Source organism: Capra hircus, chromosome 29, assembly GCF_001704415.2.
Source record: "Capra hircus breed San Clemente chromosome 29, ASM170441v1, whole genome shotgun sequence".
NCBI classification, from domain to species: Eukaryota; Metazoa; Chordata; class Mammalia; order Artiodactyla; family Bovidae; genus Capra; species Capra hircus.
In genome coordinates this window covers 610564-638451 of record NC_030836.1, presented here as the reverse complement: position 1 = coordinate 638451, position 27888 = coordinate 610564, and the positions used below count along the sequence as shown (strand labels likewise).

Below are 27888 nucleotides of genomic sequence, written 5' to 3'. Positions count from 1 at the left end.
GCTGGGAATACTAAATCAGATTATTTCCAAACAAGTGTAAAAATTAAGATAATAATATACAAGAGAAATCAGTTATTCTGTCACATCTTAGGTAAAAGTAACAAATGTATACTTGTTCCTGTAATCCTCTAGGAAAGGAAATTGAGGATTACAGGATTACTTGTTTTCTCTTTGTTTAGTTCTTGTCAGTCCCCTCTTGCAAAAAATACTGGCTTTAAACAAAATTTTCCTCACTCCCTATATTTTAGCATTTCAGAAAGTTAGGAGCCATATATAAGAAACACCAGATTCCTCTTTTATCTATCTGCTCTGCCAGTAGATATTGTCACTCAGGTCAAATCCTTTAATCTAAGAGGCCTTTGATTCTTGTCTAAAATAGAGAATGGTTGGTTGGCATTTTCACAGAGTACATTACCGAAGCCTTGTGAATATCAGCTGAGTGGGTTGCAGCTGGAAAAGATTTTTCACAGTAAGCAGTCATTCCTTTTGTCATCAGGTTGTGACAGTGACCACATATACCTGTCTAGCACTTAATATGAGTTAACTCATTGAATGGGTCATTCATTCAGTCAACACACTGAAGGACCTACTTAGGAGCAAAGCAGTTTTTAGGCTCTGCGCATACAGCCATGAATAAGATCATTCCTGCCTTCTTTTTGATGGAGAGTTCAATGAAAAAGTTTTAGTTTCTGTTTTTGTTTGTTCAGTTGATAAGTCATGTACCAACTCTTTTGCAACTCCATGGACTGTAGCCTGCTAAGCTCCTCTGTCCATGTGATTTTCCAGGCAAGAATAGTAAGAATACTGGAGTGGGTTGCCATTTCCTTCTCCAGGAGATCTTCCCAACCTAGGGATCGAACTCAGGTCTTTGCATTGAGAGGTAGATTCTTTACCACTGAGTCACCAGGGAAGCCCTTAGTTCCTATTGCTGCTGCTAAGTCGCTTCAGTCGTGTCCGACTCTGTGCAACCCCATAGACGGCAGCCCACCAGGCTCCCCTGTCCCTGGGATTCTCTAGGCAAGAACACTGGAGTGGGTTGCCATTTCCTTCTCCAATGTATAAAAGTGAAAAGTGAAAGTGAAGTTGCTCAGTTGTGTCTGACTCTTAGCGACCCCATGGACTGCAGCCTACCAGGCTCCTCCGTCCATGGGATTTTCCAGGCAAGAGTACTGGAGTGGGGTGCCATTGCCTTCTCTGTAGTTCCTATTAGATAACCTCAAATTCTTCTGGCCGCTATTTGTACACCTGAGTGAAAACAGTATTTATCCTTAGTATGTGACATACTGCCTGGTGGTTGTTATTCGTGGTTAATTTGGATATTTAAAAAAAAAACAAAAACCAGAGCCTCTGTCCTTATTGTTAAGGAATCTAACTAGAAAGGGCAAGTTATTGATGAAAAACTAGAGGAAGGTAGTATCCAAGGCAGCATAGGTTAGTCCTCATATGAATGTGGGGGTAACATTTCTTATGGACAGGCAGGTGGAGCAAGAATCACTGGAGGGCAGTTTCACAGGGAGGTGCTGCTTAAACTGGTTGCAGAAGGGGATTCCCTGGTGGTTTAGTGATAAGGACTCTGCACTTCCATTGCCGGGGGCCCAGGTTGACCCCTGCTCGGGAAACTAGGATTCTCTCAAGCCAAGTGGGGCAACAACAACAAAAACTATCTTCAGAAAGATTTAAGTGTTCAGTTACATATTTGCCTTCCTGGTCATTGTTAAGAGACTGATCTCAGATGAAATCATGGTTATGTACTGATTTGAAGTGTCTAATTTTTGAAAATGGCAATAATGGGAACAAGGAGATACAGAATCACCTGGGGAGGGTTTTTAAATTTTATAAAAACTATAGATTCTTAAATTCTTTCATTTTTTCCCTGCCAGACTTCCCCAAATTGGGGCATGTTATAATCTAGAGACATGGTTGAGAACACCTGAGAGTAAACAGGAGCAATAGAATCTTAAACCCTGGACTGAACCTAAAAATAGAACTTTGTTCTAGGAGGAGTTTTGTTTAATGATTTCATTTAAAAATCACACCACCAATTACTGAAGAGTTGTTTTACTGTAGAGGGGTTAATGTGATTCCCTAAGAGACAGTGACGCTTGTGATCATGTTATATATCACAGACTAAGAGCTGAAATACGAGCCAGGAGCCCTTGCAGTGCAGTAGTCTCGCTGGTCATGAACAAGTTATCAGAGTTCTAGTGTTAACCTGTAATTGTGAAGCATTCATTCTGCACTGACACACCTTTTGAAATCTTTGTGGTTTTCTATATTTAAGCTGGGTAAACTCTAGAAATCTCAAGTAGGAGTTAGTCAGGTCCCAGATACTACAGGTAAATAATAATCTGCCACAGATGAGGAAGCATTTTTTCAAGTAATGCTTGAAATGGTTTACTCACCACTAAACTGCTTTCTCCCCATCTGAGAACTACCAATTTAAGTGCTGAATTAATGATTGCTATTTATAAATAAGTTGAACTTAGTTTACCCAAATCATTTTATTTCATGTTTACAGCCCTTTAAAAAGTGTTCTAATCTTTACTGCTTTATTTTAATATATATATATATTTTTAATGCAGAACCTTCATATTTAAAGTACTACATGAAAATGAAAAGAAAGGGAGTGAATGCTGGCAAGCTGAGATTGAGTCCTAATGAGGAAGCCTTCATTTTAAAGGAAGATTATGAAAGAAGACGAAAACTAAGATTGCTGCAGGTGAGATTTATTTAGAACATAGTGTCAACTTCTTTGTGTCCCCAAAATTATTAGTATTTTCTACATTGTAGTTATTGTTGTTAAGTCACTAAGTTGTGTCTGACTCTTTGAGGTCCCATGGACTGTAGCCTGCCAGGCTTCTTTGTCTGTGGGGGTTTTCCAGGTAAGAATATTGCACTGGGTTGCTCTTTCTCACACGTCTCCTGCATTAGCAGGTGGATTCTTTACCACCGAGCCACCAGGGAAGCCCATTTTTAACATTCAGTTCAGTTCAGTTCAGTCGCTCAGTCATATCTGACTCTTTTTGACCCCATGGACTGCAGCACGCGAGCCTTCCCTGTCCATCACCAACTCTTGGAGCTTGCTCAAATCACAGTGATAATGGCAGTCCCCTTAGGTCTCTGGGGAGGAAACATAATGGCTTATCAGGGGACTTTGTAAGTAGTCTTATTTTTGGTTTTTCCTCCATCACCTGGATTTTCTGCTTTAAGTAGGCCTTATCTAATATCTTGTGAATATTCTGGAGAATTGATATATCTAATACCGGAATCGAATTCATTTAGGATCCTGTTTCCAAAGAGCTTTTCCAAAAAGTTGAAGTAAGCCTCTTTTCATATAATCTTAAATATTCATCCTTTAGGTCCGAGAACAAGAAAGAGATATTGCTTTACAGATAAGAGAAGATATAAAACAGAGGAGAAATCAGCAATTCGCTCGTTTGGCAGAGGAACTAAGGACAGAATGGGCAGAATCACAAACTCAGAAAATCAAAAACTTGGAAAAACTGTATTTGGCAAGTTTAAGAAATATGGGAGAGGGACATCAACAAGCCAAAGAAAATGTAAGTGAGCACTAATTTGACTACCTGTCTGTGGTAATGATACTTGTTAAAAGTAGATTAATGTTATTAGACACTGATAAAAATGTTTTCATGTATAGAATTTGCTGTGGGCAGCCTGAATGTTTTTGTAAATTTAATATAACTTAAGAATCCTACTTGATTCATTTCCTGTAAGAGTCATGTCAAGGGAAATCTGTTTTCTATGATGTTTAAGTTAACATTATTCTCTAACTTAGGGTTACCACAGGTGGGTGGTAAGGGATAATACATTAGGAGAATGGGATTAGCACACGCACTACTATATATAAAATAGATAACCAGCAATGACCTACTGCAGAGCAGAGGAAACTGTACTCAGTATTTCATAATAATCTACAAGGGAAAAGAATCCAAAAAAGAATAGCTGTGTATGTGTATGTATAACAGGCCATGCTGTATACTGAAACTAACACAGCATTGTAAATCAAACTTACTTCATAAAAAAAAGCAAGCATTATTCTTTTCCAGTCAATAACAACTGGGTAAATAAAATAGTAACCTTCAGAATTACAGGTTGTTACTTATTTCAGTCAGTTTGCACAAGTTCGGTGGGATGAATTCAGATTTCTGATTTCATTATCACTCCTTCCTCATACCTCCATAATGTGTAGTTACATGTGTATACACTTGAGTTCATCCTTTCACAAATGCAAAGTAGTACCTAACTCAGTATTTAAGACTACTCCCTGACCTTATTTTGTTTCTTCTGATTTATGGTTGGAAAATCGTAGATTGTGGTCCCAGAGATAGTCACACAAAATAAACAAGCTGGATTCCATGAACGCATGTCTTTGTTACAAAACTTTTAGTCAGGAAGAACTCTTTAAAGAATGTGTCAATCAAAATATTCTTGGTCCCTGGTTTTAGTTTGTGTTTATGATTTTTGCTCTGACAGAGTACCACGCATATTATATATTTGCCATTTTAGTCTTGTTTAACATGACATTTTAAGTAATATTTGTTTTTAGGAGCCTGATTTAAATGCTCTGGCACACCGGGCAGCAGAAAGGAAAAAAAAGGCAGAAATGAGACATAAAGAGGCCCTGAAAGTACAGAAAAATCAAAAAGAAATGTTAATGAAACAAAAAACCTGGTAAAGTAATAGTAATTTTTATTGTATTCTCCACTGAAACTGATATGGCTGGAATTAAAGGGTACATTGTATACTTTTTTTTTTTTGAGAAGGAAATGGCAAACCACTCCATTACTCTTGCCTGGAAAATCCCATGGATGGAGGAGCCTGGTAGTCGACAGTCCATGGGGTCGCAAAGAGTCGGACATGACTGAGTGACTAAACTTTAAAACTAAAACTTGGATACTTTTTAAAAGTTATATAGTATATCCATGGTGTTTCTTAAACTTGGTTTAAAATAATGCAGTGAGGGGAGTACGTACTAACAAGTGAACTTTCTTTTCTGTTCTGACTTTAGCAGCAGTTACTGAGTTTCTGAAGAAGTGTATTACTAGTTTAGAATGCAGGTCAACCAAAATCTGTCTGCCTCTGATATAAAAAGAAAAAAATCAGTGCAATTACGAACATTAAACGAGGTTATAGACTCTGCAAGTCATTGATGAGATTTTTGCATATTGTAAAAATGAAAGAACCTATTAGCTAGTCAGAAGTGGTCATTTTATACAGTGGCCCCTCTTTATCATTTTTAGGTTTTTTAAATTCTGAGTTATTCTAAAGAACATTAGGTGTTTGCTGGGTCAGTCCACACTGTGGAGCTTTATGTCTAGTTGCACCTCTTTTACTCTTTATTTTCTCGCGTGTGTATGCACTCTTCATTAAATAGCATTGGAGCCTGTGGGATCAGGCTGTGGAGGATTTCTTAAGATTGTAATGCTTTTATATTTTTATATTTTTAACTTTGAGTTGTACTGTAACATTATTTGAGAGATTAATTTATGACATCTTTTATTTTTTAAGGCATATAAAAGCTCGAAAAGAAGCTCTGCTTGTGGAAAAGGAGAGATCTGCCAAAATCGCAAGTCTGCCACCCCCTCCTCCAGCTCTCTTTGAGGTGAATTACTCTGGGTATGGGAGCTCGGATATAGTAATTCTTCTTTGCTGTTAGAATTCAGTGCACATCCAAATGCCATTTGTTTGAACTTAGTTTTTAACTGTACAGGTAATACATATCTAGAATATTTTAAAATAATTCTAGATAGCATTTTACCCACAAATGCTTTAGTTTGTATCTCTGATGTTTAAGGACTTTAAAGCACAATACTAATATAATGTTGTTCCCAGTATAATCTGATACCCAGTCTGTGTTCAGTTTTCTCCAGTTGTCTCAAGAGATTTTTTTTGTTGTTGTTTGAAAAACTGAAACCTTTTTTATTTTATTGGGAAAGAAAAGGATTATTTGCCCTAAAGACTTTCCCACATTCAAAATTTGGCTATTGTAAATAGTGACCATTTTATAGACACAGAAATTAGGTCCCGATAATAACTTCACATAAGATTATGTGAAATGGTGAGAAAAGTCTGTTTCTTTGTGAAAGTAAAATGTGTGATTTTGTGATTTGAAGCTTTAAGAAAAAAACATTTAACTTACTAAGCGGAAATTAATTTTGAAAGGTATTGCTTCTCCTGTTCAGATTATCTTGTTGTGGTTATTAAAATAGCTCATTAGGATCATTGTCAAAATTATATAGGAGTGTTTATCAAAAAAGTTAAACAGAAATTTTAAAAATACAAATACAGGATATATTATTTTGTTGTATAGACAAGAGTATTTTATGTATGTGTGATCAGCCTCAGTACCAGATAGTCTCATCTTAAGCCTCTGGTTTTGTCAGCCTTCCTACTTTTATGTTAGACATCTGCCATGTGACATTTGATCCAGTAAGATCCAAACAGAGAAGTCAGATTTCAGCCACTCCCCTGGTACCTTGTTAAAAGCCAGGCAGTGTATTACCCATTTTTTAATTATTATTATTACTTTTGTCATAATTCTTAATGTTTCTAACAAGCTGAAAGTGAAACTGGCTGTCTTGTCCAACTCTTTCTGACCCCATGGACTGTACAGTACATGGAATTCCCCAGGCAAGAATACTGGAGTGGGTAGCCATTCTCTTCTCCAGGGATCTTCCCAACCCAGGAATCAAACGCAGGTCCTCTGCATTGCAGGCAGATTCTTTACCATCTGAGCCATCTGGGAAGCCCTAACAAGGTCAAAATTTTAAACTGACCAAAACATTGTCTGTGTAAGTGATTTGGCAAATATGAATTATATGTTAAACTGTGGTGGTACTTTTTTCCCCAACATTTTTGTTATGAAAGATTATTAAATACAGAGAAGAGTAGAAGAAATAGCTTGTGTGTAGATTTCGTTTTGCATTATGTGTAGATTTCAAATGGCTGTGTATACATTTGAATATATAAATGTATACATTTGAATGTAGGTTTATAGGTTACATTTCACCCCATATACTTCAGTGTACCTCTGCTAAGCATAAAGACATTCTTTTTTTTCTAATGAAGCTCTAGGTTTGTTTTTGTTTTTTAAATTTCTTTATTTTTTGTCATGCTGGGTCTCTGTTGCAGTGCGCGGGCTTGTCATCGTGGTGACTTCTCTTGTTGTGGAGCACCGGCTCTAGGTGCATGGGCTTCAGTAGTTACTCCTCATGGATCAGTAGTCACGGCTCCAGGCTCTAGAGCACAGCCTCAGTAGTGGTGGTACTCAGGCTTAGTTGCTCTGTGGCATATGAAATCTTCCCAGACCAGGAATTGAATGTATCTCCTGCATTAACAGGCAGATTTTTACCCACCATACCACCAGGGTCATCCAGGACATTCTCCTATGTGACCACAATATCACACTAAGAAAAGTAACCAGGATCCAGTCAAGGTTTACCTCTTGCTTCTGTTTGCTTTGTCTCTTCAAAGTAAAACATTTCTGTCCCCAACCCTGGCCAAATTTTTTATTTCAGAATTTTTGAGTAGACTAGTTTCTTGTATTCTGTATTTGTCTGATTTGGTTATGTAGCTACAAGAGATCTCAATTATATTGGTAAATTTTTCTCTTTTCAATTTCCAGGTAATCTGGGAGATGATACTTAGCATCACAAGTATCTATCATCCTTCTGCATTTATTCATTGGCCTACTTCCTTTAGACAAAAGAGAACTTTCCCTTATCAGTGATTATGAAACATCATAACCACATGAGCAAACTTAAAATCAGTAATAGAGGCACACCTTGCCATTATGTGCCTCCTGATGTCATACAGTAAACTATAGAGCATCACCTATTCATTATTCTTACTGAAATATAATCTGACTTTTAAACCTAAATTCTGGATTAGTGGAAATACAGTGCATACTCTCATGAAGAAAAAAAATAAAGAATAACTGATTGAAATACAAAATTACTTTCTTCATTGGATCCTGCTTCAAATGAAAATGAACACTTTCAACTTTAACAATCTATTTTCTGTTTCCTTTTTCAGAATGTTGAAGTAAAGAAAACTAATGTGAAGACAAACAGTTCTACCTACCATCATCTTTGTACTTTTGTGAATAGAGAGGTGGACACAAAGCAGGTGATTGACTTTTTTCATGACTCTCGCTTTATTATTTCTCTGTCCATTGAATTGAGTTATATATTGTTCTACATATATTGTTCTCAGATATCAAAATTTGAACAGCTCTACCAACTGTCTTAGGGTAATAGTGATTAAAAAATCTTTTAAATATGCTTTAAATTACAATGTCATGTTGAATGTGAATGGAATGTTGATATAATATGAATGAAAGGAATTGGCTACTTAAATGGATATATTTAATTTTCTTAACCACGAAAGTTTTTTGACATAAAAATAATACATACTCTAGAAATTTGAAACTAGCTACATGTAAAACACTTAAGTTTTCATCATGAAAAAGTAATCGGTTAATACATTAATGGATTCATTATAGTATTTTTAATACATTTTCATTATTTGTGTATAAACATATACACATGCTTTTTAAAATATGATTTTTAATAGCTACTTAAATATTTCATTATAGAGTTTATTTAACCATTCTATTGTGGAGGGTTTTCTTTTGCTTTGTAAATAATGCAAGCATAATCATCTTGTAGATTTTTTGTAGCTTTTAAAAAAATTTTTTGTTTATTTCCAGCTGCGCTGGGTCTTCAGTATTGCCCGTTGGCTTTGTCTAGTTGTGAAGAATGGGGGCTCCCCTCAGGTTGCAGTCCTCGGGCTTCTCACGGTGGTGGCCTCTGGTTATGGAGCACGGGCTGTGTGGCCTGTGCGCTTTAGTAGTTGTGGTGCCTGGGCTTAGTTGCCTCACAGCATGTGGGATCTTCCTGGACCAGGGGTCAGACCGGTGTCCCCTGCATTGCGAGGCAGATTCTTAACCATAGGACCACCAATAAAGCCACGTTGTGTGCATTTTGTCTGCAGCTCTGATTGTATGTTTAAAATAAATGTCTAAAAGATAAATTATAGGTTCCACGGTGTATAACATTTTATCACAGATACTTGATATAGAACTTTAAATTTCCTTTTAAAAAGTGACTGCAACATGTGAAAATGGCCGTCTTACCATACCCATGGGCTTCCCTGGTGGCTTAGTGGTAAAGAATCTGCCTGCAATGCAGGAGACCCTGGTTCGATCCCTGGGTGGAAAAGATCCGCTGGAGAAGGGAATGGCTACCCACTCCAGTATCCTGGCCTGGAGAGTCCCATGGACAGAGAAGCCTGGCGGGCTATAGTTCTTGGGGTCGCAAAGGGTCAGACGCAGCTTAGGTGACCTAGCACACATACACATCATACCCTTGTCTGTAGGAAATGATATGGCTTAAAAATTAATTGTCTGTATTAAGAGTGACAAACAATTGTTACTCCTTGTTATAATTGCTGTTTCTTTGTAACAGTGAATTTTCGCCTTTTTCATGTTAGATATATTTATCTACTAGATATATATATATATACTATTTCACAGTGTAGCATTCATGTGGAAGTTAGAATGCAACAAATTTTGTAATAGCAAGTGTTAATATTTGATCAAGACACAAGATGAGTATTACCATCATAAAGTTAACTTCTAAGAAAGGAATAAATCTTAAAGCTTGTTTAAAATTGTAAAATACTATTATAACTTCAATACCTTATATTAGTATTAAACATTTTATACTAAGATTGATGAAAGACATTTCTGTTTTTAGCTGTCATATAGGGTATCACTGATGGTGTCACAGTAAATTTTTAAACCTTTCTCTTTGACAGTAACTAAAAGACCTATCTTCCCTTCAATTTCTGGACTTGAAGATTAGATTAGTAGTTATAATGCAGTTTTATAAAAACTGTCCCGCAAACTAAAGCATTCTGATATTTTCTTCCTTACACCATCACTTAGGAAAAATCTGTCCGTAAACCTTGGGTTTAAAATGTGATAGTGCAGTAATGTGCTTGATTACCCAGATAACAAATCTCTGTATTTTCATCTGCATCTAAGCTTATTTCACATGTGCAGTAATTTAGAATCTTTCTTTGAGCAGAATGATAGGATCTTTATAGGAGGTATCATATAAAAACTACTTGCATTCTTGGCATATATTTCAGTTACTCCTTCAGCTGCTTTCTCCAAATAAGCACTTTCATTTTGTTCAGTCAGTCTCTTAGCATGTGAGAGTTGCTATCATGTTTTGTTTGAATATCTTGATAAAGTAGTTCTACTTGATAGAGTCTCTTGTATGTTATAAAGTTTGTCTTTGACAGAATGATGACATTGACCTGCTATATTCCTATTTAGAGCCAGTTATTCTCTAAATTTTGTGCTACATTTACGTTCTGTACACACAAAACTTCATATGCTTCAAATTCCTAAATTACTCCTGCTCTTCATCCTTTATATTAGTATTAAAAAGTTGTTTTATACTAAGGATGTTTTCATCTGATTTATTCCTTTGTCAATGACTGTACGCAGTACTTGTTGAAATGGATTTTTCATCCTAGAAATATTTTTCTAATCAGATCCGCTGTATTGTTTGCTGTAAGATCCAGAAATGTCAACAGACAAGCAGAAAAGATTTCCACCTATATATGTCTTGGGTAGAAGATGCAGAAGTAGCATATTTAATCACTTATTGTTTTGTGCATTGTAGATTACAATTCATGGGAAAGGGGTTTTCATAAACATGTTTTCTAAAAAGTATTTTTGCTTTGGATTTACACTTTTGCATATTTTACATATATCTTTTGAGTTCAGCTGATAAAAATAGAATCTTGCAATTATTTCAACCAGTACTTGTTTAAAATTTTAATTGCATTGACACAAAGTTTTAGCGGATTGTCTTCTTAAAGAAGATAGTTACTTGTAAAACCTTGTTTTGACATTGAGTGGTCAGATTACATGGTAAAGAACCCATCTGCCAAAGCAGGAGATGTGAGTTTGATCCTAGATCGGGAAGATCCCTTGAAGAAAGAAATGACAACCCACTCCAGTATTTTTGCCTGGAAAATTCCACAGAGGAGCCTAGCAGGCTACAGTCCAAAAGAGTTGGACACGGCTTAGCAATTGAACAGCTGCAGCAGCAGTCAGATTAAAACTTGTTTGGCATGTCTAATGTTTCTCTGACCCTTTATTGATACTCTTTATATATCTTATTATATCTGGACTCAGTCTGTTTATTATACATGTTGTGTGTTTTGAAGTTTTTCCTTCTCTTCAAATTTTGGTTTATCACAGTTGACATCAGTTCAGTTCAGTCGCTCAGTTGTGTCCGACTCTTTGCGACCCCATGAATCGCAGCACGCCAGGCCTCCCTGTCCATCACCATCTCCCAGAGTTCACTCAAACTCATGTCCATCGAGTCGGTGATGCCATCCAGCCATCTCATCCTCTGTCGTCCCCTTTTCCTCCTGCCCCCAATCCCTCCCAGCATCAGAGTCTTTTCCAGTGAGTCAACTCTTCGCATGAGGTGGCCAAAGTACTGGAGGTTCAGCTTTAGCATCATTCCTTCCAAAGAACACCCAGGGCTGATCTCCTTTAGAATGGACTGGCTGGATCTCCCTGCAGTCCAAGGGACTCTCAAGAGTCATCTCCAACACCACAGTTCAAAAGCATCAATTCTTCGGCACATAGCTTTCTTCACAGTCCAACTCTCACATCCATACATGACCACTGGAAAAACCATAGCCTTGACTAGACAGTCCTTTGTTGGCAAAGTAATGTCTCTGCTTTTCAATATGCTGTCTATGTTGGTCATAACTTTTCTTCTGGCTTTTAATTCACCCTCACATGATGTGAAGAATTCTCAAATAACTTTTTTTCTTAAAAACTTCATGGCCTAAATGAAATGTTGCTCCTAAAATTCATTTTAATATTTTACATGTTAATACACTGAATAATTTTATAGAGGTTATAACTTTGATTTAATCTGACCTTTGTTAATAAGGATTTACATAAATATTTATTAGCTCAAAGGGAATATAATATTTTTCATACACTTATTTGGCCATTACACTCTTTCTTTCTTTCTTATTTTTTGGCTGCATTGAGCAGCTTGCAGGATCTTAATTTGCTAACCAGGGATCCAGCCACATCCCCTGCAGTGGGAGGGCAGAGTCTTAACCAGTGGACTGCCAGGGAAGTCCTTACTCTTTCTTAATTAATTAGCTATTTCTTTACCTATTTATCTCACTACTTGAGAGTTATAAATAATTTTAAATATGTGGTTAATAGCTTTTGTGGTTATTATTTCATTAACTGATAGATTATCACCATGTAAAATATTTAAGATTTTTACTTAAAAGTTATATTTGAAATGCTTACCTGTATTTGAAAGTGAATGTTTAGGTATAATAGGAAATCCTATTATACCATTCCCCCCCCCAACACACATGCATACGTTTAGTATTGCTATGTTAATGAAATAATGGCTCACTGTACAACCACATGATCATTGATTTGCACAAGTTCTAGGAAGCCAGAAATTATGTTAAAGAAGGTGTTTTGATTATTTGGCCTTCCCGAGGTGCAAGCCAAGCAGCAAATTTTGGCTGAAAACCAAAGGCAAATCTTAGTGCTAATGACTTTCATGACCTTTGATGTTTGTGGTTTCTTAACTATTATTTGTTTACCTTTCAACACTGTTGTTTTAGTAGAGTTTCTTAATAAAAATATGATGGAGGAATTATTTGGATGAGTATAGTGTACTTTCCTTTAAAATGAACAAGTTGTAAAACTGTTTACACTAACAATTTGACTTTTTTTCATACATACATGCTGTTGATAATTGTGGGCATTTAAAAATATAACTTGAAAAAAATACATAGCTGGTTATCATTTGATATAAATAGAAAAACATGATTTTAGGGTTGTTTTGCTTTTTAGTTACCACTTTGTTTCATACTTTATTTGTCTAAAATGTTATTGATTGACTGCTAGCCAGATCCTCATTTGGCTGCTGAAGAAGAAGCTAAAAGATTGGAAGAACTACAGAAGCAGGCAGCGCAAGAGAAGATGGAGCAGAGTGAGAAGGCACATGCCCGGGGATTCCAAGCAATGAAAAAGATCCATTTGGCTCAAGTAAGCATTCAGTTCTGGCTGTGCCCATGGCTGATGGCCTTACCGATGGCACTATAGGACTTAACTGATGGTAAACAGTCTCAAAGGACAGAGTCGTGGAGAATGGGAAAATACTATCTCTGATTCATGTTATTCCAAGTTTTCTGACTTGCTTTTACCTCCTCGTTTCAAATTCAGGTTGAGTGAAACTGTTCTCATTTTTCTTCTGAAATTTGTACTAATGATTATATTAAAAGTTTAATGTATTAATCAGTTTAAAAATAGCCCAAGAAGAAATTAATCACTTTTCTAGTTTAGTTATTTGAATTACATTTGTGCTCTGTGGATTTTCAGATTCGATTCATTAAATATTTACCAAGCAAAGGACTTGTTGGCTTTGCAGAATATTGATTCAGAAATAGTCACAATCCTTGCTGTCAAGAAGCACTGAACTTTGTTGCAGAGCTGTGAAATATGTGTGGTGAAAGCTGGCTTTGTAGTTACAGCACTGCATCTGTTGTGCTTATTGTTCGGTGTTTATTCTTGAAACAGCATAGAAATGAGTCCTCTTCTTAGAAGTCTGATTTTCTTTTCTGAATTTGACTAATACATTTGGATTTTTAAACATTCATCTGAAGAATGAGTTTTTATGCACTTCTATGGTAATTGGATGCCACAGAATTAGATGCCTTAAAGTTTGTATAATTTGAACTGAATTACGACTTCCTCCCTTAAATTTTTAGTTGTTATCACTGGGACTTCCCTGTTGGCTCAGACAGTAAAGAATCTGTCTGCAGTGCCAAAGACTGGGTTGGATCCCTGAGTCAGGAAGATCTAGAGAAGAGAATGGCTGCCCACTCCAGTAATCCTGCCTGGAAAGTTCCATGGAGAGAGACTATAGTCAAGTTATAATTATCATGATAATCATAACTTACCCCTAGTTTATAAAAGCTAAAAGATGAATTTCATCCAAGTTTTAATCTACAGGCAAAAAAACATGAAGAGTAATATAAACTGAGGACATTCTTGCATAAATTAGTAGTGTTTAGTGGTTAAGAAAGTGGACTCCACAGTCAATCTTCCCAGGGTTTTCCTCCCTTCTTCACTACTTAGCTGTTTAATCACACGCATAGTGTGGAGTAACAGGAAATATTTGTTAAGCCGCAATGTCCCTGACTCTTGGTGCTCACTTGAGAATGGTGTCTGCTGCTGGCAGCATGGAGAACTGAAACAAACTACATTACAGGAGCAGTGACACCTTAATTAGAGTGTAGCTTTGTGACTGTCCCGAGGAAGGAGACCTGACAGACACGTTTGAAGCTTTGTGGCCTAACCAAAACCATCTTCTCATATTAGTTACCAGCATAATAGAGTTGACCCTTGAAATGTGTGGGTCAGCTTACACCTGCATATTTTTTCGGTGGTATATACTGTGGTGCTGCATGGTCCATAGTTGGTTGAATCTGCGGATTTGAAAGAACTGTGGCTATGGAAGGCCAACTCCTAGTGTCTTGTGGCATTTGATCAAATGGTAAAGGAGGAGATGGAACTACAGCCCCTGCCTTCATGATTTCTCCACTTTTAATTTCCTTCATGATTTCCTCACTATTAATGTTACTATCCAGAGTGTGTGACTCAGTTGTTAATTATTTTCTTTATTCTTGGAAGAATCAAGAGAAACTAATGAAAGAACTCCAGCAGCTCCAGCAAGAGGACCTGGCACGCAGGAGACTGATGGTAGCACAGATGCCACCACAACTAGTGGAACTTCCATACAAACGCAGTGAAATGAAAGAAGATTGGCAGAGAGAGCTAGAATTTGCCTTTGAAGACATGTACAATGCAGACAGAAGTAAGATATTTTCAGTAAACTTTCAAAGTTTACTGTGAAATGTTATTCAATATCATTAAAATGTTACTTATTAAATGTTTTTGTGGAAAAATACATTTATCTTGATGAAGCAGTTTTTGTTTTGAAAGGAGTTCTCGTTTGAAAGAGGTGCTCATATTTTAGACTTGAAACTGTGATGATCTTTAAAATTTTATGTGCAAGTTCTTTTTAGTCATTTTGTAATGGAAACATGTCTGTGTATTTCTTTATTGAGAGGTGAAAGGAAACCTGATTTTGCACCTTGAACCAGAGCCTCTGCCTGCTGTGATTGATCAGATCCAAGATGAAGAACTGGACCTCTCAATGGAACACGAAAGTTTAGGGGAGACTGAAAACATTCCAATGACAGAAGCTGAAACAGTACATTCTAGTGAAGCAGACGGTAAAAACTTCTGACCTGAATATTGCTGTATTTTATAGGAAAAAATGTTAATCGTTTGCCAGCAGTTAGGAAAGGCTGGTCTAATTTAACTACAAACAGTGCCTAATACTAATGGGAATGATGAGGGGAGAAAACTTCAGATTTTCATCACTAAAAATCCTTTTCATATACATAGGAGGAATGTTTTTTATATGTATATATATATATATATATATATATATGTAGTCTGAAGATTTTTAGGTTACTTAGGTTATTTGATAAACTCAATTCATTTGAAAGGTCAGCATTTTTTTGTTTTTGTTTTTTAGACTTTGTGCTTCTACTGTGCTTCTAGGCACTTCATGTATAATGATGAACAGCACAAACTTAGGTTTCTTCTAGACTTCATCTCTGTGTCCACCTTCTGAATTTTTTCACTTGACAGTGGCTAACAGTACGTTTTTCATCTTCTCTTGCCTTGTCTTTCTGTCTTCCTCATGTTAATGATGATACCGCAATTTGCAGTAATCCAGGCCAGAGCGATGAGAGGCATCAATACCTCTAAAAAGACAAAGCTGTCTCTTACTACACATCTCCTTAGAGACCAAGTCTTCTTCCTTTTAACTTCTTTTCTCCCCATTCCTATGAGTATTGCCTTAGTTCAAAACCACTCAGCCTTTCTTTTCATCTTCACCATACACTGGATAGGTAGTCCTTGGGGGTTTCCATTTTATGTGGATCTCCTCTAAGACTCCTTGGGGTAGGGCTTTAGGCATTATCCCTGTTTCCTGTGTTCACACTGCAGTCCGAACAAAGTATAAGGTTACTACGATTTGGCATAAATTTCAGAAAAATGGGTTCAGGGCTCAGTTGCCATGAATTCCCCTTTAAACTTCGTTTCTGGCCTCTGCAGAACCTCTTATTTTCTTGCAAACCTTATAGCACATATTTTGAATGCTAGTCTTAACCACAGATTAAGAGATACACATTCTGTCATCATTTAGCAAGTGGAATAAGCATCTTCCTGATACATTTTTAAGCTTGCTGCATGCCGATCATTGAAAAATACAGTTGACCCACGAACAAGGGGTTAGGGGTGCGAACCCTCCATATAGTCCAAACTCTGATGTAACTTGGGCCTCAGTATCCAGTATATCTGCAGATTCAACCAACCCTGGATCATGTAGTCCTGTGATAACATATTTATTTGAAAATAATCTGCAAATAAGTGGATCCCAGGTGGTGCTAGTGGTTAAAAATCTACCTGTTAGTGCAGGAGACAAAACAGGTGTGGGTTCGATCCCTGGGTTGGGAAGATCCCCTAGAACATGGTATCCCACTCCACTATTCTTGCCTGGAGAATCTCATGGACAGAGGAGCCTGGTGGGCTGCAGTCCATAAGGTTGCAAAGAGTCAGACATGACTGCAGTGACCTAGCATGCATGCACGTGCAATTCAAATGCATGTTCATGGGTCAGCTGTAATTGAATTTTGGTGTCCTTATTTAAATTTAAGTTGAAAAAAATTATACCTGGTTACAAAATTGTGTTTAATTGTAAATACTGAGGAAAATACAGTTGTACTTTTGTTTTAACCAGTGGTAGTTGTGGTAACTAAGTGTAAAGATAGACTAATTTACCTTATTTGTAATAGGTGCTGAATAAATTTTATTTCCTTTTCTTTTAGTTCCCTCAGCAGTGAAGACCCACCAGATTCCTTCAAAACTTCTCTTTAAAAAATTATTAAATAAGATCCGAAGCCAAAAATCTCTCTGGACAATTAAATCCATGTCTGAAGAGGAAAGTGAAATGATTACAACTGTCAGTGAAGCTGAAAGTAAAGCCCTGACAGTTGAATCAGGACCAACTGTGAGTGAAGACAGAACATTATCCTCTGGGCAGGAACAAGGTAGTTTTCTCCAGTCTCATATTGTAGTACATAAACCCTTTCCAAGTTGTTCAAAGATAAGCTCATTTCTGAAAAATCAAAGAACAGAGGTCAAAAGGAAGAAAAATGCTTCAAAGCCCATAATGCTGCCACTTAAAGGCAGTGAGTGTTAGAAACCTTACTGAATCCCCTTCCCGAGCACTTTGAGTTTAGTGAATTATTCATAGATATGTTTCCAAAGACATTGATGAACCAGAACTAGCCTGTTCCTTATGTTGAGATGTACAGGCTGTTTCTAATGTTTCTTATTACTTTTTTTGCGCTGTAATGAGCATCATTTTAGCAAAGTCTTTGCTTACATCTTTTATTATTTCCATAGGAACAAAGGAAAATAATTCTTGAATCAAAGGATATGAACACATTAACAGTTTTGAATGTACAGTGTTGTGTGTTTATTTTACTTTCCCACCAGAGATTTGGTTTCTTGTTATTTTTTTTTTTTTAAGTTTTGGTAGGTAAATAGGCTATTTAAATATATTCCCAGAAGTTACTAAAATCAAACCAGTAGTATTTCCTTGAATTACATACTAGCAAACAAGAATCACGATATAACTCTTCTTTGATTTGCTTTTTGTCTTTGAGTTTTATCTTCTAGATTTTCTTTTAAACAAAGTAATTGGATTTATGTGGAAATGTTTTGCTGCCAGCCTTCTTAAAGAAGTGCTTAAAGAAGTGCCTTGTACATAAAAGGTGCTCAGTTCGTATTTATTAACTTAATTGACCTGCTTAAAGCAAAGAGAGAGAAGTTTGGAAGTCAGACATATGATATTCAAGCACATGGGCATGGAATAACTCTCAGTGGAAAGAATTCAATGAGAAAAGGGCTTATAAGACATCCAAGGAACTCAGGCATTTAGATGTCTAGAGAAGGGGCAATCAGTAAAAAGGAGTGAGAAGTAGGAGAGAGAATATGGCATTGGCATTTAATACAAGGCGACACTTTCATCTTTAATCCATAACCAAGTAATTTTGGGAAAGGGCCTGGGTAGTAATCTTTCTCTAGCCTCATTTGACTGCATTCTTCCCCTTATCTGAACCAAGTGTTTTTTTTTTCTTTTTTAATCCTCACAGGGTCCTTAACATCTGCTGACCTGTCTGGAAAGGTCTCTTGTCCATCTCACACTCTTTACCTGGTGGATTCTTCCTTACCTTTCGAATGCCCACTCAAGTGCCATTTCCTAAGGGAAATCTCATCTGAGCTCCTAGTCTAATTCAGATTTGTCTGAAATACTCTCTTGTATAACCCCTCTTTTTTTTTTCTTATATAGTACTTAGCACTGTTTCTAATTTTATAATTTTTTTCTAAGATGATTATATAACGTTCCACTCCCACCTGCCGCATAAAACCCACTTGGAGGCCTTTCCTTCCTGAGCAGGTACACGTGCATGCAGCGCATACATACCTGCTGCATGATTGTGTGGGTGATACTCCGTGCAGTTTCTGGCTACCCTGATCTGATCAGCGTATGCTGCTTTCACTTAACTTTCTGCTCTGGTTTCATAGATAGTAAAAATCCTAATATCTAAGTATGTTGAAGATACATTTAAGTTTCTTCAGCTGTTTTCTTTTTACACTTCGGTACCTTACTTCCTCTGTTCTTTTTATGCTTTCCCATTGTGTTTGAAACTGTTGTAAGCCTGTCTTTTAAGTCCGTTGTCTTTCATCTTTTCCTTTTTTGTTTACAATTTTAGTCTTACATCTTCTTGTATCTTCTTTATTTTCTTTTTGTGTTTGACTTGAGTTTATCAGATAAAATATGTGATCATCTGGAAGGTGGCTGGATCTTAACTAAATAAGACATTCAGGTAGACCAGTGATAATCTGAATGTAGATTTCTGTTACATTGTTCAGATTTAATTTTGACAGTGATAATGTGTTAATAATAATATATCTGTTACAGTTGTTGAAAGTGACATGCTAACAATTGACTCTGGACCACTTACAAGTGAAGATAAACCACTTTCATTTAGTACAGGCTCTGAAAAGGAACAAGGTATTTCTTTTTTTACATTCTTAAACGAACTTAATTCATCACATCTTTTCCCTAATAAAATTACATGTAATAAATGAACAAAGGACATTACAGTTGTGTTAAATTCTAAATTAGTGAAACTAATTTTTGCTTTGGGAATTCTCTTAGAAATGAAGACCACTCAGCCTATCATAGCTGTAGCTCCAAGTTCAGTTCTACTTCATCCTCAGGAAGAAGCAGTCAGAGTTAGAATGGCAGCGAGGCAGAAACAGGTAATTTGAAATTTTTATTTTTAAGTTTCTTTCTTCCCCTGGGTACTATAGTTTTGTTTGACCAGTGAGATTTGTCTTAAAATCTGGCTACTTTTGATATCATTTCTTCTATCTTACACATTCATTTGATAAAGGCAGAGATTGTCTTTTTTAAAAGTCAATTTACCCTACATAGTTTCTTGTACAATGCCTTATATATAGTAAGTACTCAATAAATATTTGTTGAATAACTGAGTCCCTGTCATGATATTAAACATTTGGGCTTTGTGATCACAACAGTTTTTTTGAAAGGCTGTTTTTCAAAGAAAAAATTTTAATTCAGTTTCTGTAACTATAATATTGGTTCCTTCTACTTTAATGAAGAATTTTTCGTACTACAAATTAACTTGATAGAGGCTAATTGTTACTAAGCCCATCAGTTTATAGTCATAGCTTTTATAAAAATGCATCTGAGGGTTGATAATCTTATGAGCCATTGTTTTTTCTCAGATAAATGGTTTCTAATCTGTGTTGTAAAGCAGTATTTTCTAATAGATTCTTCCACAGTAATGGAAATACTCCATATCTTTGTCAAGTATGGTAATTGTTAGCTATGTGAGCTGTTGAATATGAGTAGTGCCACTGAAAAACTGAATTTAAAATTTTGTTTTGTATTGCTCTAAGTTTTAATCGTCACATGTAGCTAGTAACTACTATATTGAAGAAAGGTAAAGATAGGAACTCAGCTATAGTCACTCTTGCTTGATGAAGAATAGGTAGTATCAGGTTGAGACATTTTAAATTTTGAAAATTAGATGATTTCTAGCAGAAGTGTGCCACCTAATAAAGCTTCACATAGATTCCCTTTTCTGTTTATTTGTTGTTTCTTATGTATGTTTCAAGGATTAGAAGTTGTTCGATTTAGCAGGCAACCAGTTAGACTAGTCCTTGTCCTCATGAATCGTAGTTACTTTAACATAGATGTTTTTATTTCTTGGATTTGTGTGTGTGTGTTGGTGTAATTTTAGAGTTTGCCATCCTCTGCCATTGTCTTCCCATCTGTTTCATGCCTGACAGTAAAGACCGAATGTTGCTCAGTGTACTGTTACTTAGCTTCTAGAAAACTGCACCCTTTTACAAGTATGTCTAAGAAATCAAAGTGTTGTGGAGGTCTTGATATTTGATTTCTTAGGCATTATCCTTACCGAGAACAAGACAAGAGCTAAAGGTGTTAACAGAATTTGCTACTTCTCTGGAGGTGGTGCTTCAGTGGTGATCAAGGTTTCCCTGTGCTCTCAGGAAATAGAAATAGTTAATATGTTTATTTTTAAATTCTCTCCCTTCTCCTTTCCCCTTTCTCCGTCTCTCTCCCTTCCTCCCTCTGGCAGTGGCAGTAACAGATAAAATATCACCACTTTCTTCTTGTAGAATTGGTACTCTTGGGGATGAGACCTACTACTTTTCAGTGTAATGCATGTAAACTTTGGTATGAGTTTGTTGTTAATAGATCAGTAGTATTTTTGTTACTTAGATAATGGAAATAGAAGAACAGAAGCAAAAGCAGTTGGAATTGCTTGAACAGATTGAGCAACAGAAGTTAAGATTAGAAACTGATTGCTTCAGAGCTCAGCTGGAAGAAGAAAAAAGAAAAACAACTCAACAGACTGGGGTAGGATGCAGGAAATCTCATCCCTATGTAGATTGTTGGAGGATAAGAACAGTCAATCTTAGTGTTCAGAAAAGCAAAACGCCTTTCTAATTTGTTTGATTATCTTTTTTTAAATTATATATGTATATGTTTATACAAACCTGATTGATATATATATATATGTATATATATATAAGTAAGTTTATACAAACCTGATGACTTTCATCTTTCAGTTTCTAGACAGTGCTGATACGATGACCATGACTTGTATGCAGTGTGTGTGTTGAGCTTTTGAACTTTCTTGACACTAAGCAAGAGTGACAGATTACTTCATTTCTCAACAATGGACGTGCCAGTCTTTTTTATTTAAAAAAAGAAAAGGCTATATGGAACTATATGGAAGTTTACAATTATAGAACTTCAGTTGATGTAAAATACTCTAGCACTTGTTTCTGTATTTGGCTTTTGATTAGTAGCTTTGTCTTTTACTAGGTCAGCACTGCTCCAGCATCATACACCATACGTTCTGATGAAGATAGGCACAGACAGATGATTCGTATTTATCAACAACAGCTATTACAGCAAAACAGGTATTAATTAGGGTACAGTTTTTATGTGATATTGTATGGCTACATTTTCAGGGTGTATTATTTGGTGTATATGAAGATCTTACCAGGATTCCCTTTAGAACTATGACATGTGGATTTCTTGATTATGGCCACCCCTAGATTGAATGTAATGTATAAATACTTGAGAATGTAGGTTGTTTTTGTTTTCATCAAAAAGGAGTAACTTTTGTTTGTTTTGGGTAGGTTTCACAAGCAGTCTGTTGAAACAGCCAGAAAACGATTACTCGAATATCAGACAATGTTAAGAGGAAAGTACCCGTCCATGTCAGCTATACCAGTGATACCTGGTTCTGTTACATCAGTGCCACCACCAAAATCTGAAAGACCCAGTGTTCCATCAGAACATGAGGATCAAGGTCAGAGACCCAAGCTGAGTCCTAACAAACAACCTGTGCAGAGCTCCAAATTAGAGCAACATTCTCAGGTTTCAAGCCAAAATTGCTTTCCACAAAGACAGGTAGAAACAACTGAAGTATTAGTCACTTCAGATGTTTTAGCCAAGCAAGCTTTGGAATCGCAAGAATACCAAAAGCAACTCTCACAGACTGAAGTACAACAGAGAGACTACAAATTGGTTGCTACAGATTCTCAAATGCTTTCAAGGGCTTTATCACATGATAAGCCACTGACAGTACAGGATGCTAGAGAAAGAGCTGAAACATCTGGGGCAACAGCTTTTCAAAGTTTAGACTCCCAGCAAGTGTTATCAGAGAACAATGAAAGTGTATCTTCTAAGTTAATTGAACCATCTTCATTTCTACCATTGGTAGCTGAGCATTCTTTCAGTTCTCTGCCTACTAAAGTCGAGTCTGGAGAAATCCAGCAACCCTTTTCAACTGTGAGCAAAGGTATAGTTTCTGTAAGCCATCCTGTAGCTGGCCAAATGCAGGATAAGTCTTTGCCATTCTCAGAAAATATCATAGCCCAGCAAAGTAATTTGAAGGCTCTCCAAAAACAGTTAGACCTACAGAAGGAAGTTCTTCGGACAAGACAGGAAGCTCAGGAACAATTGCTTTTGTGTAAACAGAAAGAGTTAGAAGGGCAAACTGGCCTTTCTATATTCCTTCCATTAATACCTCTGAATTCATTTGCTTCACTGCCTTCAGCCCAAGCTGAGTCAAGGAGAATCCAGGAATCTTCTCCAACCAAGAAAGAGACTGGAGTTTCCTCAGGCCATCCTGGGGTCCCACAGCTTCAGGATAGGCTTAATTTTAAATTTTTCGAAGAACAGTTAAAAGCACAGAGGGACAGCCTTCAGGCTAGGCGGGAAGCCCAGGAAGTATTATGTGTGCATAAACAGAATGAGTTGGATGGGAGAGTATGGGCTGAACAGATTGGGTCCTCTTCTCTCCCACCTCAAGTAGCTCAGCGTACATTTACTTCATTGCCTTCTGCTGGTCCTCAGTCTGGAAAAATCCAGGACCAGTATTCATCTAAGACTGAGAAGGAGCGTTCCTCAATCCAGACTGAAATGCCTGCATCTCAGGATGGGTCTTTAGGTTTCCCACAACAGTTCCAACCTTTGCACGATTGTTTGAAGTTGCTCCAAGAGCAGCTAATTACACAGAGGGATGCTCTCCAGGCCAGGCATGAAGCCCAAGTGGAATTACTTTCACGTAAACAAAGGGATTTGGAAGACGCTAAGTCTGTGCAGATGAGTTCTTCATTCCTGCCAGTGGTCGCTCAACATTCACTTGCTTCACAAGTTTCAGCTAAAACTGAGCCTAGGAGAATTCAGAACTTTTATTTCTCTGAGAGGGATAGTGTTATTCCCTCAAGTAATTTGGTAATGCCAGCATTTCAGGATGCACCTCTTAGTTTTCCACAGTATAGTCTGCCACAGCAGGAAAATTTAACAGCACTCCACAATCAGTCACACCTTCAGAGGGTAATATTTGGTGATAAACAAGAAACTCAGGAATTTGTACACAAACAAAGTGAATTAGAAAAAAATTTCCCTTTTGAACAGACTGGCACCTCTTTGTCTCAGGGAGTTGAATCTGAAAGATGCCAGGAATACATGTCATTCAGGAGTGACAGTACTGTTCCCTTGAGCCACTGGAAGATCCCAAAATCTCAGGAAAGACTTCTGGGATTTTCAAGATATACACAACCTCTGCAAGGTAATTTGGAAGGACAGCAAGAGCAGTTAGACAGAGAAGAGGAGGCCCTTCAGTTCAGCCAGAGATCCCAAGGTCATATATCTTCTGAACAGACTTGCCCCTTGTTCACATCCCGGTTAGGGCAGCTCTCTCTCACTTCGTTGCCTTCTGCTGAATCTTGGGAACCTCTTTCAGCAGAGAGTGAGAGTAGAACTACTTCAAGCCGTTCTCAGATCCCAGCATTGCACGATAGACTTTGGAAGTTATCACAGCTTATCCAGCCTCAGCAAGATAACCTGAAGTCACTCCAAGAACAGTTAGCTACACAGAGGGAAGCCATCATTCAGTCTAAACAGGAAGCTCAGCAAGAATTTCTTTTGCACAAACAGGGTGAGTGGAAGGGGGGAGAGTCTCCCGAGCAGGTTGGCACTTCCTCCTTCCTACTCCAAGTCATACAGCCTCCTTTTGCTCCATTACCTCCTAGTGAAGCTGGTAGAATCCAAGAATCTTGTTCAACTAAGAGTGATAATATAGTCTCCTCGGGTCATTCTGAGATACCAAGGTTGCCTGATAGACTTTTAGGTTTACCACAGCCTGTTTTGCCTCAACAAGATTATCCAGTCACATTTCAACAAGAACTTTTGTATGCCCAGACAAACCCTCTTCAATGTAGTGAGAAAATCCAAAGAGAGTTGGTTTTGCCCAGACAATATACACTTGAGGGAAAGTCACCTGAGCATTTTCTCCAACCTCACCATGGTGATTTAAAGGCCTGTCAACGGCAGTTAGATATACAAAGGGAAGCCCAAGAAGAATTCCTTTTGCAAACACTAAATAAATTTGAAAAAGGGGTCTCAGCTGAGCAGACCAGCGCCTCTTCATCCTTATCCCATGTAGCACTGCCTGTTGCTGACTCTGAAGGAATGCCAAAGTGTTTTCCAGCCAGAAGTGACCTTGCTGTTTCCTCAAGTCATCCTGAGATTCTGAGACCTCAGGAGAGGCCTTTGCATTTATCCCAGGCTGTTCTGCCTCAGCAAGACCATGTGTCCACACAGTTGGGCTTCCTCGGTGAAGTGCTGCATTTTAGTGAAAAGGCCCAGGAAGAACTGCTTAGAGGCAATCAGACAAAACTGATTGAAGGTGATGCTTTTGGGCAGCCTGTTCCCTCTTTGCTTCTATTCAAGGAAAGAGAACATTCGTTTATTCCACTACCTTTTGCTGAGGTAAAATCTCAAAACATTTGTGAATTGTATTCAGACAAGATTGAATGTGCAGCTCCCTCTAGTGCTTCTGTGTGCTCAAGACCTCAAGATAGAATTTTGAGTTTTTCACAACCCATCTTTGCTCAGCAAGATAACTGGGGACTTCAGAAGCAGTTGGAGCTACAAAAAGAAGCTCTGCATTTTAGTCAGAAAGCCCAAGAGGTATTGCCTGTACAGACACAGACAGCCTTGCAGCAGCAGACACAGAAACATTGGGAGACTCTGAAGGATTTCTTCAAAGACAGCCAGGTATGTATTAAACTTGAATATCTAAGAATTAAACATCACCAGTAACCCGATGACTCAGGTAACTCAGCCAAACTAAATACTTGTTTTACTCCTAGGCTGAAATAAGTTCTTAGTTATTGAGAATAAGTGGTTTGAACTTAACTGGGCTTTAATTTTCTACCTTAAATAACATGGGAATTAAAACATAAAAATTCATCTGCCTAGTATGGTGTTTATGAGGTTAATAGTTATTTGAAACCCAACTAATTTCAGCCAGTAGTTTGATACAGCCAAATGCAAACATCATTAAAAATGTAGGCTTTGTTTTAAAGTTTTGTTATAAAGAGTTTTGAGCTTACCACAAGATTAAATTGTAAAATAACTAGTTAGCAGAATTTCTCTTAGGCAAATAGCAGACTTTGTGCTTTCTCTATAGCACTTTGTTGACATTTGTATAGAATCAAAATGAGTACCGTCTTTTTCTTTAATTGACAATACTAACACCTGGTATAAAAGTGGTGTGATTTTAGGCTGATGAACATTTGGACCTGCTGCTTGTGACTGAATTGTTGAGAGGACTCTGGTTTCTATTTATAGTTTCTCTATATGGGAGACAGTAGATCCCCCTATATATGAATGTGTCTATTGTCTTTTAAAAGAGTGTTTCCTAAATTTATGAGTTAGCCTGAACAGAATTCTACAAATCCTTTGATGCTCAGGAGAAGTTTGAATTCATGAGAATGTGAGGTCTGGGGATACTCAAATCTAATCTCAAAAGGTGCAGTGGAGGCTGTTCTTGAGGTTCAAGGCTGTGACTGGTTGTTCTTTTCAGTGGAATTACTACCCTTTCAATATTAGAAGTACTTCTCATTTTTTTAATCTATAGATAAATTTGTAATAATGTGGTTGGAGCTGTTTGTTTGCTTGAGGTACTAATTGAAGAAAGGAGATACAAATCTAGTAACTTCTTCACATGATCCTTCATCCTGTGTCATCCCCACCCTCATCTATCCTCTTTTTCAGGAAAGTAAGCCCACAGTTGAAAATGATTTTGAAACCCAGAAGCTCAAAGAATGGCTTCCTCATCTCCACTATCAAGAAAACATTGGTCCTGCAGACAGGAGCAACTGTGATGATGATCAGCTCCTTTCAGAAGGTAGTAATGCCAAACAAAGTGGTAAGATACTAATAATTGCATTCTGTTGCACTCATTATCCTGATGTTGATTCTTTGCTTTCACCTCCTGCACTTGCTAGTTGAAGAAGTTCATTGTGTTAACGGATCTGTATTGTGCCCAACTTTGTCTTTTGACTTGATAGGCGTGCATCAGGACAAAGAACTGAGTAGGAAATCCTCAAAACCACCTGTAGCAAAAATAAGAGGTGGATTGGACTTGAACCAACATGAACTTAGTGCCATACAAGAGGTAGAATCACCAACAAGTGGCAGAACTTCTATACTAGGTAAAAAGATGATTTGATAAAATGATTTTTTAATAGTTTGCTAGTTTTCTATAGTTATTTCAGGATGCTAAATATTTTGTGGCTGTTGAAGAAACCTAGACTATGAGTACTCATGAAGGGGAAAAAGTGGTTTATATAAACAGTATTTAAAACATGGACTTAAATACATCATTAGGTAACTAAATTCTTTATATATGGGAGAAAGCAATTTATTGTAGACAAAAATTCTTTGTCTCCTTATTCTGACATTCTTGCTTCCCTCTGCTGCTTGCTGCTGCTGCTAAGTCGCTTCAGTCGTATCCGACTCTGCGACCCCATAGACGGGTAGCCCCCCAGGCTCTGCCGTCCCTGGGATTCTCCAGGCAAGAACACTGGAGTGGGTTGCCATTTCCTTCTCCTCTGGTTCCTTCCTAAACCAGTTTCTTTAGGATATAACTTTTTTCTTTTTTTTCCCTCTCTCTCTTTTCCTGTACTGCTCTTTCACCTCAGTACCTTCACTGCTCTTTTCCTGTATCTTTCACAGGATAATTATGGTGTTTAAAATCCTGGCTCTAAAGACTGTTAGAACATGTATATTTCTTTTCTGTGCTTCTTCAGAGATCCAGTTATCTGGAAAAACTTCTTCTGTTGATCCTTAATAAAAGTTTTATTTTTGTTTTATAGTTGTTTTTAGATTTTACACTCAACCAGATAGTTTTATTGATCAAACTTATCCAAGCAGACTCTTTGAAGGGGGAAAATAAGCTTTGTTAATAGAAAGGCACAAGGACGTTCACTATTGATACTGGCTATTTAGGTCCTGTGAAAGTTGCTCAGTCGTGTCCGACTCTTCGCAACCCCATGGACTGGATAGTCCCTGAAATTCTCCAGGCCAGAATACTGGAGTGGGTAGCCTTTCCCTTCTCTAGGGGATCTTCCCAACCCAGGGATTGAACCCACGTCTCCCGCATTGCCGGCAGATTCTTTACCAGCTGAGCCTCAAGGGAAGCCCATTTAGATCTTAAGCCATA

The 27888-nt window shown here is 37.3% G+C and overlaps 1 protein-coding gene across 7 annotated transcripts in view; it reads left to right on the top strand.

Moving 5' to 3' along the window:
- CEP295 (centrosomal protein 295) overlaps positions 1 to 27888 on the top strand; it is a 46089-nt gene that overhangs the window by 2073 nt on the left and 16128 nt on the right. For 6 of the 7 annotated variants that reach the window (XR_001917467.1, XM_018042996.1, XM_018042998.1 and 3 more), the window contains exons 2-17: positions 2583 to 2719; positions 3360 to 3560; positions 4568 to 4692; positions 5530 to 5623; positions 8056 to 8148; positions 13004 to 13144; positions 14792 to 14975; positions 15229 to 15396; positions 17062 to 17283; positions 19224 to 19316; positions 19464 to 19567; positions 21078 to 21215; positions 21687 to 21784; positions 22007 to 25436; positions 26439 to 26571; positions 26735 to 26878. Coding sequence is in view for 6 of the 7 variants with exons in the window: in XM_018042996.1 (XP_017898485.1) it covers positions 2583 to 2719; positions 3360 to 3560; positions 4568 to 4692; positions 5530 to 5623; positions 8056 to 8148; positions 13004 to 13144; positions 14792 to 14975; positions 15229 to 15396; positions 17062 to 17283; positions 19224 to 19316; positions 19464 to 19567; positions 21078 to 21215; positions 21687 to 21784; positions 22007 to 25436; positions 26439 to 26571; positions 26735 to 26878 (5505 nt within the window). In the remaining variant the exon portion in view is untranslated. Of the gene's footprint in view, positions 1 to 2582; positions 2720 to 3359; positions 3561 to 4567; positions 4693 to 5529; positions 5624 to 8055; positions 8149 to 13003; positions 13145 to 14791; positions 14976 to 15228; positions 15397 to 17061; positions 17284 to 19223; positions 19317 to 19463; positions 19568 to 21077; positions 21216 to 21686; positions 21785 to 22006; positions 25437 to 26438; positions 26572 to 26734; positions 26879 to 27888 lie in introns of those variants that run through there. The other variant, XM_018042997.1, reaches the window with a different exon arrangement.